We start from the raw sequence: 13931 nt of genomic DNA, 5'->3' as shown, positions 1-13931 counted from the left end.
TATATATACTTAACAAAAGAAGATGTCATACTGACTGTGAATTACCAAAAATATATTTCACAAATCGATTATATTTTGGATCTAATTATTATACAATTTAATGAATTTCCACCTCTTATTATTTTCTTTTTCTTTTTGTTTCAAACTTTTCCATGGAAAAAAAATACTTTGTAAAAAAGAAGGCTTTAATTTTGACAAAAGTATTATGCATGTATATATTAGTTACCCGTATTTTATTTGCAATGTAATATAGATTAAAGATGGAAAATTGAATGAAAACAATAAAAAAAAAGATTGACAATAAAGGTGGGTGGCTCCCACGAAAGACACAAAAAAGGACACAAATACATTGTGTAGCACAGCTCTCAACAAATGTAGTCCTGTAAATAAATGAATAAAGAAATTGTGTAATAAAATGTCTCTTTATTCATTTATTTATAGGACTACACTCGTTGAGAGCTATGCTACACGATGTATTATTTTGTCCTTTATTCGAACACTATATTTACCTTTCTTTGATAATTTAGGGCCTATATATAATTTAATATCAGACTATGCTGCGTAGCACTGAACATAGATAAATACACTGTTTCCAGCATTTAATTATATATATATATATATATATATATATATATGATATAAATTATAATAATCTTAAACGTTACCAACCCATTCGTCATGTTAATAGCTATTTTAGCATTTTTCGATAAATACGGTAAATCAGGACAACAATTACGTTCATCGCTTCTTATATTCATGTTGCACATTTCATGGTCACGTGATATCCAATGAAGAAAACCGTTTACATAGTCCAATACAGCACTCATCACTTCTATGTATATAACATACAAAATACAAATTAGTATAGGGCCTGTTATATAACACATTGATACAATTTAGTGTTTTTCATTTATTCACAGAAATTGTTTACCTGTTTATTTAAAGTTTTTTTTTCATAATAATTATAGTGCAGAGGTATTATTCTTGCGTTTCTTAATTGCCAGGAAAATTGTTTTCTCTTATGAATTTTCAACTGAAGCCGCATTTTAACATAATTCAACAATGTATTAAGCCATTAAAATAATCACAAAGAAAATACATAAACTATATATATCATTAATGTTAGCAGTATTCATATATCCTTTTTAAAAATCGACAACATAATATCACATTTTATGGATAAAAAGATATAACTACCATCTTTAACAACGGTCTCATTTTTTTCATAACCTTCGGTTTTCTGTCTGAAAATCCCTTGTTGATCGTTGTGAGTAAAATACACGTAGTCTTCTACCGGGTCGTATCCAAAAAACATTTTTTGTGAGTCAGTATTTGTTATCACTGGTTCCTCAAGCAGATTTTCTCCATCTATATAACTACTATACAAACTGCCATAATAATCGATATAGAGGCGCTCATCAGCTTAAAAATAAAAATATATATAATATTATTTTTTTACACTGTCTAAAGTATGAAACAACGATTATAGTATAAAAGTATTAATTCCTCCAAGAAAAATATTTTGTGGTCACCGCTGTTTGTTTGTCTGCCAGTCTGTATTTGAAAAATCTCATGAAAGACCTTGCACCATAATATTACAATCAAAATAGGATATGAACATTTTTTTAGCATTCGTAAGATCTTATCAATTAAGCATTACATGGCAACATAAAATGCGTAATATTTCATTATAGGACAGAAGGCCTATTAGGCGACACATTTTTACCTTCTTTAACGAACCCTCCGACCAGCCACATGAATAAAAATAAAATGTCTTACTTATTTTTATTACGCTCTTCATTAAAATCCCCAAAAATAAGATATATTTCTTCCTTAATTATATAAATCTTCTCCTCCGCCTAGATACTTTTGGTGAAATAATTTTCTAGTCTCCAATTAGTACATCCATCTATTGTAGTGTTAATGTTTTTCTCATTAATTATATTATATTCATTAAGCTTATATTTTATCTTGTTAGGTGTTCTACATGACAACGTGAAATGTATAACTTTTTTAATTTTCTAAAATATGATGGCATTTTTGGAGTTGATTTGGAGGCTATTAGAACTTACTTTTAAATTCTTATAGTTTCATTTCCTATTTAGTTTTCAAATTCTTTAACGATTAAGATAACTTGCTGGCCATTACTATCTCAATTAAAGTGGTTAGAAAATTTTTTTCTATTTAAATTTGTAACTTTTCTTTTATTGTTCGTGGTATGACCAAATAAGTTATGTCACAAAAATTATTGTATAGCGCTAAGTAAATTTGGCTCCGACTGAATTCCTAGTAAAAGTTTTCCAGGGCAGGTGGGTGCTAAACTTTCTAGTTAATTCAGTCTCCGTACCGAAAACCTTCGAAGGACTAATAAGATTTCCGTTTGAGACCTTGGGGCGCTAAAGGCCCTTCTTGCCTGAACATTAACAAACTGCTTTCTAGGGCCTCAAGATATGCTTGTGTACGCACTTATATCACAAGATCGCGTCGTCGGCTGCGAACGCCATTCCAATTTGCAGGGGCGTTGGAAGCTATTTTATTGGTCCGGCCAAATACTGTATACATAATCATCATTGCATTAACATGACTTCTTTTCATTAGTTTTGTTTTTGTCTATAGCTCAAAACACGCACTATTCTATTATATCAATCATTCATACTTGTACTAAATATATCATTTAACCATGGATTCATGCTTTATCGTTTAGGCCTATATTTGTCACCATGGGATTTCATAAATATTAACGTAGACCTACGAACAAGTAATAGTAGGCTAGTTAAACATTGCTTTAACAGTAGAAATGATATATTTTAAAATTATGTTTTACACTAGCTGGTATTACCATACGGCCTGCTCAGTATGTTGCGAAAATACTCTAAAAGAATTGACACGTATTCGTCTCGAACCAGGGCCATAGCTCAGCTACGGGTTGTACGCATGTATATCTGGCGGCCTTGCCCATGTCATAGTAATTCTTTTTTAATAAAAAAGTGTAAATCGATCAGTTGAATTGATCAGTTAAATTGATTAATAAATATCTATCAGTTAATAAGTATCTATTCAAAATTGCTGATTTTCCCTGGCGTTTGTCCTACCACCCAGACCGGGACTGTGTGTAGGGCCTGATTGGAACCCGTGTAGAAACGTACAGTAGGCCTATCTTATTCTAATATTGACCCTCCACTCAAAGTTGATGCCCCTGATTCTTATTGCTCTATTGAGTAATTATCACCTGGTAGATCTGTCCATGATGGGAATACCTACATACATTCTCCCCCTGCCATTAATAAACCAAAAGTTTACTAAATAATAATACTAAATAATATAGCCTATAGCAGCTGTTATTTGAAAATCTAACATATTCACCTAGCTTAATTTAAAAGACATATAATAGGTTTACTAAATAATGCATAGCATATTTATTGTACCCTGTGTATTCATAACACATGTTAATTTAATTAGGCCACATCTTTTCATGTATTTCACAATATCCGTAAACTCGTATAAATATAATATAGGGGCACATTCCTTGTTATTCATATTGCATTATACGGTAATATAATTTTGTTCCTTTTCTTGCACTTTATTTATTCATATGGAGGAATATGCATACTGTATCCTGTGTATGCATAACACATGTTTTATTTAATTAGCATGCTGTCATTATTTTATAGCAAAATGCTAGGTTTCTATAGTTTCAATTTTTAATAAAATAGCTCGTCTGTTTCTGAGATACACATAGTAAATCTTAAACAGCTTTAAACAGTTTTTATTTTGACTTTTTACTACTTTACTATTTTAAATTGTTAATATCTTAACGTATTTCTCGTCACTGCCAAGTTGTTTTGTCGTGTGATTTTTAATGTAATTTTATCCTTCTTAACCAAGACCGCTGCAAAGGAAAAACAAATTCCTATTTTAAAATGGACAATAAATTGTTTTTGAATCAGAATTTTTTTTTTAGGTATCTCACAACATCCGTCAACTTGTATAAATAATAGACCTATAATCATTGTTATTCATATTGCATTATAATGCATTCGTGTTTCTTGCACTTTATTTGTTCATTCATTGAGGAATAAGCATCTCATTTCATATAATTATGGAATTGATAAGAAATTTTAAACAATTTATTTTTATATAATTTTTGCAATACACTGTCTTTCATATTATTTAAAAAACTAATTGTGATTTGGTCATTATTTTTCTATATATAGCATCAGAGTGGCATTAACCTGTGTGATGACTGTACTCGCGAAGGGCCCGGATCGTAACCTAGTTTCACCACTGTGAAGTGGCAGGTTCGAGGGAGGTCCCAGCCGGCGAATGTGCGAGTTATGTTTGATTGCGTCAGAGAAAGTAGAATTTGGCTTACAAACGGAATTCAATGTATACAGTGAATAAATAACACAATAAAGACAAAAGCATTTCTTATAAACATTTGTTTACGATGATAGGACCTATGATCCTACTGAACTACTGGAAAACATGAAGTAGGTAACATGGAAACGGACAAGGAACGCGCCACGGCAATATTTTTTTATAAGCCCCGCTCTCGAATAAGCGCCGCTCTTTGAATAAGCGCTCCACTTAAGCCGCCAAAAATTTTATAAGCGCCGCGGTGCTTATTCGAGCATTTACGGTATATATAACTAGGATTTGCAAACTGTGTGAGACAATATCAGGGACCCAAGATGTGTATAAGAGACAGCTACATGACAAATTATACTATGTAGATAGCACAAATAATGGTCAATATAATACATGAAAAGATATAGTTTCATGTATATAGCGCATTGATGACTTTTGGAGCAAATACGGTAAATATTGAATTAAATTTAAACTCCCTACAAGAAGACCATGAGCACATCAACGTATAATAATAGACGTACTACATACATGTTTTTACTGCTACAAGCATACACATCAAGCCGAACAGAACCAGTCGCAGTGCCATCATCTTTGACTTTGCATTCAGTTGATCTACTCTGCATGAAGTCCAAAATCGACTGCAATACAAACTCCCCGACGTTCGATTATTATTAAATTTTATGCCTGTCTATAAACCAATTCATAGGTCTATTGTTTATTTTTTTCTAATCAAAATAATTGATTTTTAAAAAAGAGTACAATGTTAAACTTAGAAGACGTACTATTCATGTATTGTGGTTTTTAATAAGTTGAATATTTAGTTGAAATTGATAAAAGTCATCTACGAACGATTCAGAACCAGATGAAACGTTATTAAATTATATATTGTAAGGAAACACAATTATATAGGCCTATTCACAATACGACACTTGTGCATTTTGGAAGTTAAGTTTGACTATTTGTCGTCTGTTGAACTTGCCTCATAAATTAATTTAAAATATACATTTACCCTTTTAATTGACAAATTAAAATGTTGCAATTACAGTAATAGTCCATTACAGTTTTACTGAGTTAACGTTTCCATGGTTTCGAGAATAATGATTGACATTTTAATCAAATTTATATTATAAAGTAGGCCCATATTTCAGATGAAAAGTCAAAGCGAGTCGAGTGGTCAAGCGGTAAGACAGGGGCGGCGCTAACCACAGTCTTAACGTCCAGAGTTCGGTTGGTAGAAAGTCTTCTCAGATAAGGACTAAAACTGGAGGTCCAGTGTACACATCTGGCTCATGTTCACTTTAATGAACCCATTGCATTTTCGAGTAGGGCGTTACCCTGATGCTGTAGTCTATTTCAGCCCTTGTCGTTGTGGAATGATGTGAACATGTAGCCACTAAGCGTCTCTTTCGGTAGGTAGTCACGGACCACGCCCATACGCAATTCAGCACGATGAAGCTGCAAGATATGGATTATTCTCCTACCATTACCTTTACTCATCCATTGTTCTTACCTAGATCTAGAGGCTGCATTGTATTGAGTAATCCCCAAAAATCAGTCATGGTGAGTGGGACTTCCTGGTGAAATATTATAAGAAGGAAAAAAGTATTCATCAGCAAATTTACTGGAGTAGATATCTTTTTCTCAGTAGTGCCTGTCCCTCAACATTGTTTGATTGACGGTAGTGCAAACTGTTTCTCAGTCTGTCCACCTATCATCCATATGTCGAAGTTGTCCCTAAACCAAATATTCTTACTCATCAATTTCATTGTTTACGGCTTCGTTCCTTCTAAATGTTTTTATTCTGTCTATATACATATGTGAACCCGGTGATAGGTGGAGAATATATTATGAAACGTTGTTCTATGTACTTGTCAGGAGAAAATATAGTTCTATTTAAACTAGTTTCCATTTCCTCACGTGGGACCATCCAACACTGACAATGTCGATAACTAGGATTTGCAAACTGTGTGAGACAATATCAGGGACCCATTTTCTTTAAAGTTGACCGACTACACACAAAATATGAGAAATCTGGACTCATTTTTAAAATGTGGACCCATTTTTTGTGGAACAAATAGAACAATTGTGTGGGACTGTCCCAACATCTGGCTACGACATTGAACACTGAACAAGATAGATAATGAAATTGCTTTTTTGAAAAGCAATATTCTCAAATACAGTAACTTAGACTGTCTTCTGGTGTATATTTTAATAATCTTTTATATAGTACAGTAGTCAAATAGTTACTTACATTATTAAACAATAATACAATATATGTTATTCAATTTATCTTTTGTCTAGTTTCCATTAACGACTGGTTGGCTTAAAATGATGTAAAATATTGCTATAAACACGTAGATCTATAACTATTAAACGTTTCATAATGATAAGTACCGTAATGAACATAGTGATAGTAATACGGTATTACTGTATTACTATTTGTACAATTTCCATAAGTAGCATAATTATATTTTAGTAATTAAGTACTTTTTCAGTGCAAATAACTTATTATAATTATTTTATGAATAATAATTTTAAAAATGTACGTATATAGGGCATATTGCAATATACTACCTGTATGCGCTTTGGAGTAATACCCCTGGATCAAACACTATGCCATATAAGAAGATTATGAAATGTATGCATATGGTTCGACATTTTCGTAAGACATTTATCATAGCCTATTTAGATACAATTTAAACGCATGCGGTAAAAATACTTCTGGTTGGCTGCTATCTTATAGTCACGACATTAATGAATTCAGTAATACATGCCCCTGATTTGTTGGAAGTATCATTCTATGCCTATAACAACGAAACAAACGCTCACAATAATTACTCTACAGTGATTTGCCTCCTTATTATGACAATTAAACGCGCACACGTTATCATATTAGCCTCACAAAAAAAAAAAACAACCTGTCTTTATCACAATTTTCAAAACAACTCAACACTCAGTACAAAGTTCATTTTTATATGAAGTCGGCTATTCATTGACCATTGACACCTATCTGAAAGTATAACAATCTGAATGTATAATACGAAATATCTATAATGTCTATTTTATATTCATCTACGTCATTATATTTTAGTATTGACAATGGCTATTTCATTAATTATATGGAGAGGTGAAATTATGGTAATTATAAATTCAGACTAGTTGCAATAAATAAACATCAACATATCCAGCACATGTAGGTCTAGTATAGGACATTAATACCCAATTTACAGGTACATGAAATGTAACAACATATAAAAAGTAATCCTGAAATATTACTACTGAGAAAACACAACTCACACATCTCTGAACATGTCGTAATCTTTCTCGGGTAAATATTACGACACTATTGGGAAAACTCAGAGAATTACGGAGATTGGTACTTAAAAAGCTTTCACATGCGCCAATCCTTAAAAAGTTGTTACATTTGACAAAAATCTTATACGTGTGAATTGGATTACTCGGTCTTCGTATAGCAAATTTATGCGGAAACGTATATATTACACATTTTATAGATTTTACCATAGAGTACAAGAAACTGTATAAAGAGACATAATAGATAAAACATATACTCAGGTTACTATAATAGAACGTAATAACATATAACAAGTATCCAATATGAACATTCATTAATTTTTTTGCGTATATTTAATTTAAATACTGAGGACAAGATTATGAATAAACCAAGTAACTTGACAACAATTAGGACATTTTCCTAATAATTATAATAATTTATTGAATCTGCACTTTTGTAACAGTGGCACCTCATCACAGCTCTGAGGTGCGTTCAATACAAAGCAATTATAATCATAAATCTAATATAAGTTTATCCTCTTGTAAAATTCTAATCGGAGAATAATAGTAAAACAATGTTCAAGATACAGAAACGTTAAAACTTAAAGTTGATAATTTTAATATAGGCGTTGGTGGAGGCAACATATATAAGTAGGTATATTTCCAGGCGGTTGAGACACTGCTTTACTTAGTGAAAGAATAATTATGGTGTATTCTTCATTTCGTTGTTGATGTACTCGCTACCTTTTAAGCAGTAAGTAAACCTGGTACGCGGCTGCCTTTAATCCAGGTACGTCATAACCCATTGGAAGACGCTGGTTTCCTAGCCATCGATGCGCTTTGCAACAGATCAGGTCCCACTCTGCTTTAAGGTTTGAGCAACTATGATGAAGCCATATTATAGCTAAGGCAGTGCCCCACAATCGCTGCTCCAAATCCACGTCTGGCGTAAAAACTCCACCAGACTCCCAAGTGTTTGTATTCGGTGACCTCGAATCCGTCAACGGTGCTGCAGAACTCCTTGAGGGTATACCTGTGCTAAGAAGCAGAGAAGAGTTTGTTTGCAAATCGGGGGATGTGTCTGCAGATAAAAATGATCTGTATCCACTATCAGAAGTCCGAATCTCACTGCCAAAAACAGAGTCATGTAAATCGGAACCATCTTTCACGAATGAATCTCGTGTGCATTGGCATTCTAGCCGACTGTCTACCATACACAACGGCGATGCGTTCCGTAGTTTTTCAAGTGGAATCTCCATTATGTCTGCAAGATGTATATTCAAGTTCCAGGCTCCACAAGCTAATTGTTGTTCAACTATTGAGAACAGCTCAACACATTCAAGACTTGCTGTACGTGCACGCGTGTTCTGGATATTCGCGAATATTGGACGTTTTGTTGGTGTACCAAGGCGTCGGCGAATCTTTCCCAGTTTGGCACCAATATTTGCAAACTTTGGCCTTGGTATTGGGATGTTTATACTTGAAATCGGCTTGTACAAAGATTCTAGTGGAATTTAAAAACAAAATTAATTTTAAGCAATGACAGTATAACATCAAAAAAAAAATTAGCTTACAAATATATATGGAACTTGTGACTTGAATTTAATTGTAATTTATCAGTTTGGCATGCTTGCAGATACTCATGCTACAAGCTATCACATAGGAGTAAAAATCTAAGGAGTTTCAAATGTTACATGCACCGCTGCATCTAATTCACAGCTATAGAGGACGGTAAAGGGTGTTGCATAATGATTTGGAAATTAAGAATTTGAAGATTACTAAAGTAATTATATTTGTATCTCTCGATTTTAAGCTATCCCAACATTTTGATGTCCTGGGGCATTTAACACGGTGAATGAGAAAACTTGGAAAATGTAGGAAATAGGGACATCACAGTGGGATGGCAAGTGTGCTCTATACAAAGTGAGGACGAGTCGAAATGTTAGAATATTAATTTGTTAAATCGTGTTTCATTAGTGCACATGGGTAGGTATTTTTTCATGTGGTTTACACACACGGAACAACAAACGTATACACAAATGATAATAGATAATAACAACAATAAAGTATAATAATAAATAAAATGTAAAATTAATTACTGACGTCATTACATTCAATAAAGAACACGTATGTAGCTAGTAGACTACACAATCAATTTAATTATCTTAAAAATTCGAAGAAATGTTTTGAGCACTGATTGAAAATAGTAAGTCTTACTGATTGAAAATTATAAGTCTTATTCGTGTAACGGTCAATGGTATTAATAACGAAATTAATAAGGATAATAAAGATAATGATGACGATGATGATGATAATGTTGTTGTTGATATGATTATGATGACCAAAATAATAAGATAATTAGTAAGTACAGTAACTTATAAGAAAGAAATACATGGACCTGTGATATGATTATAATATGAAGTCATAACATTATTTTACATCCAACATTAGTACTAAAAAGAATTTATAAATCGGTATTATTTAACTTTTACTTTTTATTGCAAGTAGAATTTTTTAATTAGCAAGAGCGTTCTGAGCATATTTAATAATTAGGCCTATGTTTTCTTTTTTACTTCAGAGCGAATGAGTATTCTTTCGTGTCATGAGCTTACGTACATTGTCTTCAAAATCAATTTCTACGTCGAATAAATTGTCATTTACTGTATGTCTGTTGTAAATTTGGAATGTCGAATTATAAACAATTTCAAATTGAATATGATGGTAATTTTTGTTTGGTTAATTATAAACTATAAAGTACCTGTAACAAATATCACATTTCAAACAATTTAATTTTAAACAACTAATCAATAATTATTATTATGTTTTATGGATACAGTATTGAAGCTGCTATTATAAAAGGAAACACAAAGCTTTCATTAAATTACTGTGTACACAGTCTTTTTACAGCGCCACCAGCACTGAAAACAATGAATCTTTAGTCTCTAGTGGAGCTGTTGATTTGCTGTCAATAACAAAAGCGGCGTGGAACACAACGTTCTGAAGAGAGTAATTTAAAGCATAGCAGGAAGTAAAAGTTAATATTTGCGTTATCAAAAGATAATGTAGAATACGTTTATAGTTGTAATAATGCTTAGAGTTTACAGAAATAGATAATAGATGTATATGATAATTAGTAGGGTATTTGTTAAACAACACTTTTAACTGCAATGGAAGCTTGACAAACACAAAAAAGGCATGTCACTCACTACTGTTAGATGTCAGGTCATATATACGACCCTTTTGGGATACGTAGGCTCCGTTCCAGCGTACTGGTTCTGATATTGTGGAGCCAACTGGACTTGGAGGCCGACCTATGTAAGGGAACACAAAATGCACACTGAAGAGATACACGACATAGAAGTATTGAAGCATGAGTTTAACTTAAAAGATAGAGAAACGACGAAGTTATTTGAAGAAGCAAACTATTGACACATCAATATTCACAAATTTCTGTTAATTGTGGAATAGAGAGATATTAAATGTAAGACCGACCCATATCTCATTGCATTTTAAAACTCCTGAAAGAGACAATAAATTTTAGTACTTCTACAGTAGCTACTGTTGCTGCGAATGACTATTTTGAATTAATAAAGCATTATATATTATTTTCGTCTGAAAGGTAGTACCGCTAGCTCAAAGGCCTACTTACATTTGTGTTTACTTTCTTGAGGGCAGTATAACGGAATTTAAATATAAATACTGTAAATGCGTTTCCCACACTCAGCGCCAATTTTCATATACAGTATTGAAATAGTTGGAATATTATGCAACAAAAAGACTCATACATTTAAGTTGTTTTAGCCACGATGTTTTAGTGTTAGAAAGAACATGGATTACATGGATTGAGTAAGGAATAAACACAGCTAACAGCCCAGGACAGATTTTTTGGGGATACATCGAATGAGTGGGCTTAATAATGTCATGAAACCTTACATAAAATCTTTAAAGATTGCTGTTAAAATATACGTTACCATGTAATACCTATCCTCCGAATTTATTTTTGTCACTTCTACCAGATATTTATAGGACGGTGAACCAAAATAATAAAACTGTAATGCTGACACTCTCATTTTCATACAGTTAAAAGTCTTCGATATACAGAAGAAAGGATATTTGATAGATTTTTGCTATTTTATTTATTATTATTAGTAAATTTCATTAAAATCAATATGTTTACTGATAATTTGCAGGAGATATAGTTTTCACAAATCATATTCCCAACCAATAACGGGAAGCTGGAGATGGATAATGAAAAGGAAAGATCTACAACATCAAAATGCGAACATGAAGCTTTGGTGTATCATTGCAAAGGACAACAGCATCACAGCAAAAGCATTTTAGAACTAAAAAGCATTCTTTAATCTAAGCTGAAGATGAAAATTAAATAAATATAGATAATTACTTTATTATCATTGAATTTGGTAATTAATTACGTACCGCATTTTTATTTTCTTGCTGTAATTAAATTTTGTTTTTAATTTATTATATTTAAAATGAGAACTCATACTTCAAGTTAAGCTCAGATTATAGAAAATACGTACACATGTCACGTGATCTGTTGTAACCGATTGCATTGCATTTGAATCACGTTATGTGCTGAACTAAACATACATTCAAGCAATGTAGAATACATGCGTCATGCATACCTTCTACTTCGAAGCCTGATATCCAAGTCAAGACTGTTAGTTATCAGGAAAGAATAGATAGTAAAATACTTTCAACAAATTTACAAAACATTACCAAACCACTGTGTATCAAAATGTTGAACTATTGTATCATGTGAGAAATGGAGGTACTTGAACGTACAAAGCTTGAGGATACATTGAATCAAATGTAGTTTTCGTTTGATCATATCCGGAATGTACGACGTCACACTGGCGTCTGTCCAATTAAACCATTTTATTAAATTAAATTGATGTATATATATATATATATTTATGTCTAATTGTGCTGTAAATTGTTGTATTACATTCCAAGACTTTGAATATCTACATTTGTCAAGTTGATAGTTTGCTATGCAAAATAGCAGCGTGTCGATACATTATAACAAATTTCAGGAAACAAAATGCAAATTTATATGATTAATAGAAAACGAATACTGTATAGTTTTAATACGATTTAAACCAAGACAAACATTCGTAATATATATCATAAACAATTATTTGTCACTTATGCACTGATTAACTTTGATATAATTTGTTTTATTTTATATAATCGTTTGTGGAAAATGAATGAGGATTGTGTATACCTGTCACCTATTATAACTTAATGTATGTGCAATCTATTATACACGTGAACATAAATGTTCTTTCTATAACATGAACACTACACTAACAATTAACACTTTCCACAAATGTATCAGATTAAATAGAGTAATAAAGGATTTTACACATAATTAAAAACTATAATGCTTTAGAGAGTGCGCCACCTGTCGACTATTCTTGTGAATTGGATCTCATTCGTGTCTGAGCTTAGGCCTACTATTGGCTACAGTGTGCGACTTGAAATAAAATGATTAGAACAGATAATGAGAAAGCGCTACCGGGCAAACTGTAACATTCATATCCGATAAATGTGCATGGATGCATTGTAAATTTACAAATAGGCCCTATATTGTATATACATCGCAACGAATGTTTTACATTAGACAGTACAAAATGCAGTGAAATGTCGCGTGCATCATTTCGTTTTAGAAAATTTAGAAAGTTACAGATTAAAAAATTCAATTTTAGATGATCTCGGTTGCAATGAATATGCTTAAAATTAATGGAAAGTGAATATATGTACGATTTAGAAATCTTACCATAACCAGATGAAAATGCATCGTCTTCAGATTCGGTAAACGAGTTCGAAAATTTACCACCAAAACCACTGGAATAACTTTGATGGTTGGAGTGCCTTCTTGTAGTGCACTGCTTTACTGCTTTCGAGTTCGGTTGCACCTGTTAGTATAAAATACCGACATTATTTAAAATTTCCCATTTCCTAAATTAGTAATAATAATAATAATAATAATAATAATAATAATAATAATAATATATTTTGAATAATAATTTAATTAATTAATAATGTAAACATAATCTGTCACAAGACCAGCGTGGTTGTAGTTGCGCTAGTCAGTGCATGTCTTCATCATTCCCCAAAGTATGACGTTGATTGGTCAAACAACGAAGCAAAACTATTTTAATTAATAGATTCTAAATAAACACCGGTGTATGTTACACCATGGAAATAGTAATATATATATATATATATATATATATATATATATA

The 13931-nt window shown here is 32.0% G+C and overlaps 2 protein-coding genes across 5 annotated transcripts in view; both read right to left on the bottom strand.

Annotated features, from left to right (window-relative positions):
* Positions 1-4989, bottom strand: part of LOC117107191 — a 22368-nt gene extending 17379 nt beyond the window's left edge. The window contains exons 1-3 of the mRNA XM_033248798.1: positions 4897-4989; positions 1198-1422; positions 670-832 (exon numbers count right to left, since the gene is read on the bottom strand). Coding sequence (XP_033104689.1) covers positions 670-832; positions 1198-1422; positions 4897-4957 — 449 coding nt within the window. The 5' untranslated portion in view covers positions 4958-4989. The remainder of the gene's footprint in view (positions 1-669; positions 833-1197; positions 1423-4896) is intronic.
* Positions 4990-6148: 1159 nt separating this feature from the next.
* LOC117107177 (von Willebrand factor A domain-containing protein 5B1-like) overlaps positions 6149-13931 on the bottom strand; it is a 13393-nt gene continuing 5610 nt past the window's right edge. The window contains exons 7-10 of one of the 4 annotated variants that reach the window (XM_033248770.1): positions 13463-13601; positions 12306-12338; positions 10866-10970; positions 6149-9163 (exon numbers count right to left, since the gene is read on the bottom strand). In XM_033248770.1, coding sequence (XP_033104661.1) covers positions 8400-9163; positions 10866-10970; positions 12306-12338; positions 13463-13601 — 1041 coding nt within the window. In that variant the 3' untranslated portion in view covers positions 6149-8399. The remainder of the gene's footprint in view (positions 9164-10865; positions 10971-12305; positions 12339-13462; positions 13602-13931) is intronic. The other 3 variants (XM_033248772.1, XM_033248771.1, XM_033248773.1) reach the window with 3 other exon arrangements.

The sequence above is a fragment of the Anneissia japonica genome, unplaced genomic scaffold (assembly GCF_011630105.1).
Source record: "Anneissia japonica isolate Jap-2015-1 unplaced genomic scaffold, ASM1163010v1 scaffold287864_len1152817_cov193, whole genome shotgun sequence".
Classification (NCBI taxonomy): domain Eukaryota; kingdom Metazoa; phylum Echinodermata; class Crinoidea; order Comatulida; family Comatulidae; genus Anneissia; species Anneissia japonica.
Note: the sequence above shows the minus strand (reverse complement) of the source record. Positions and strands in the feature narration are given on the sequence as shown.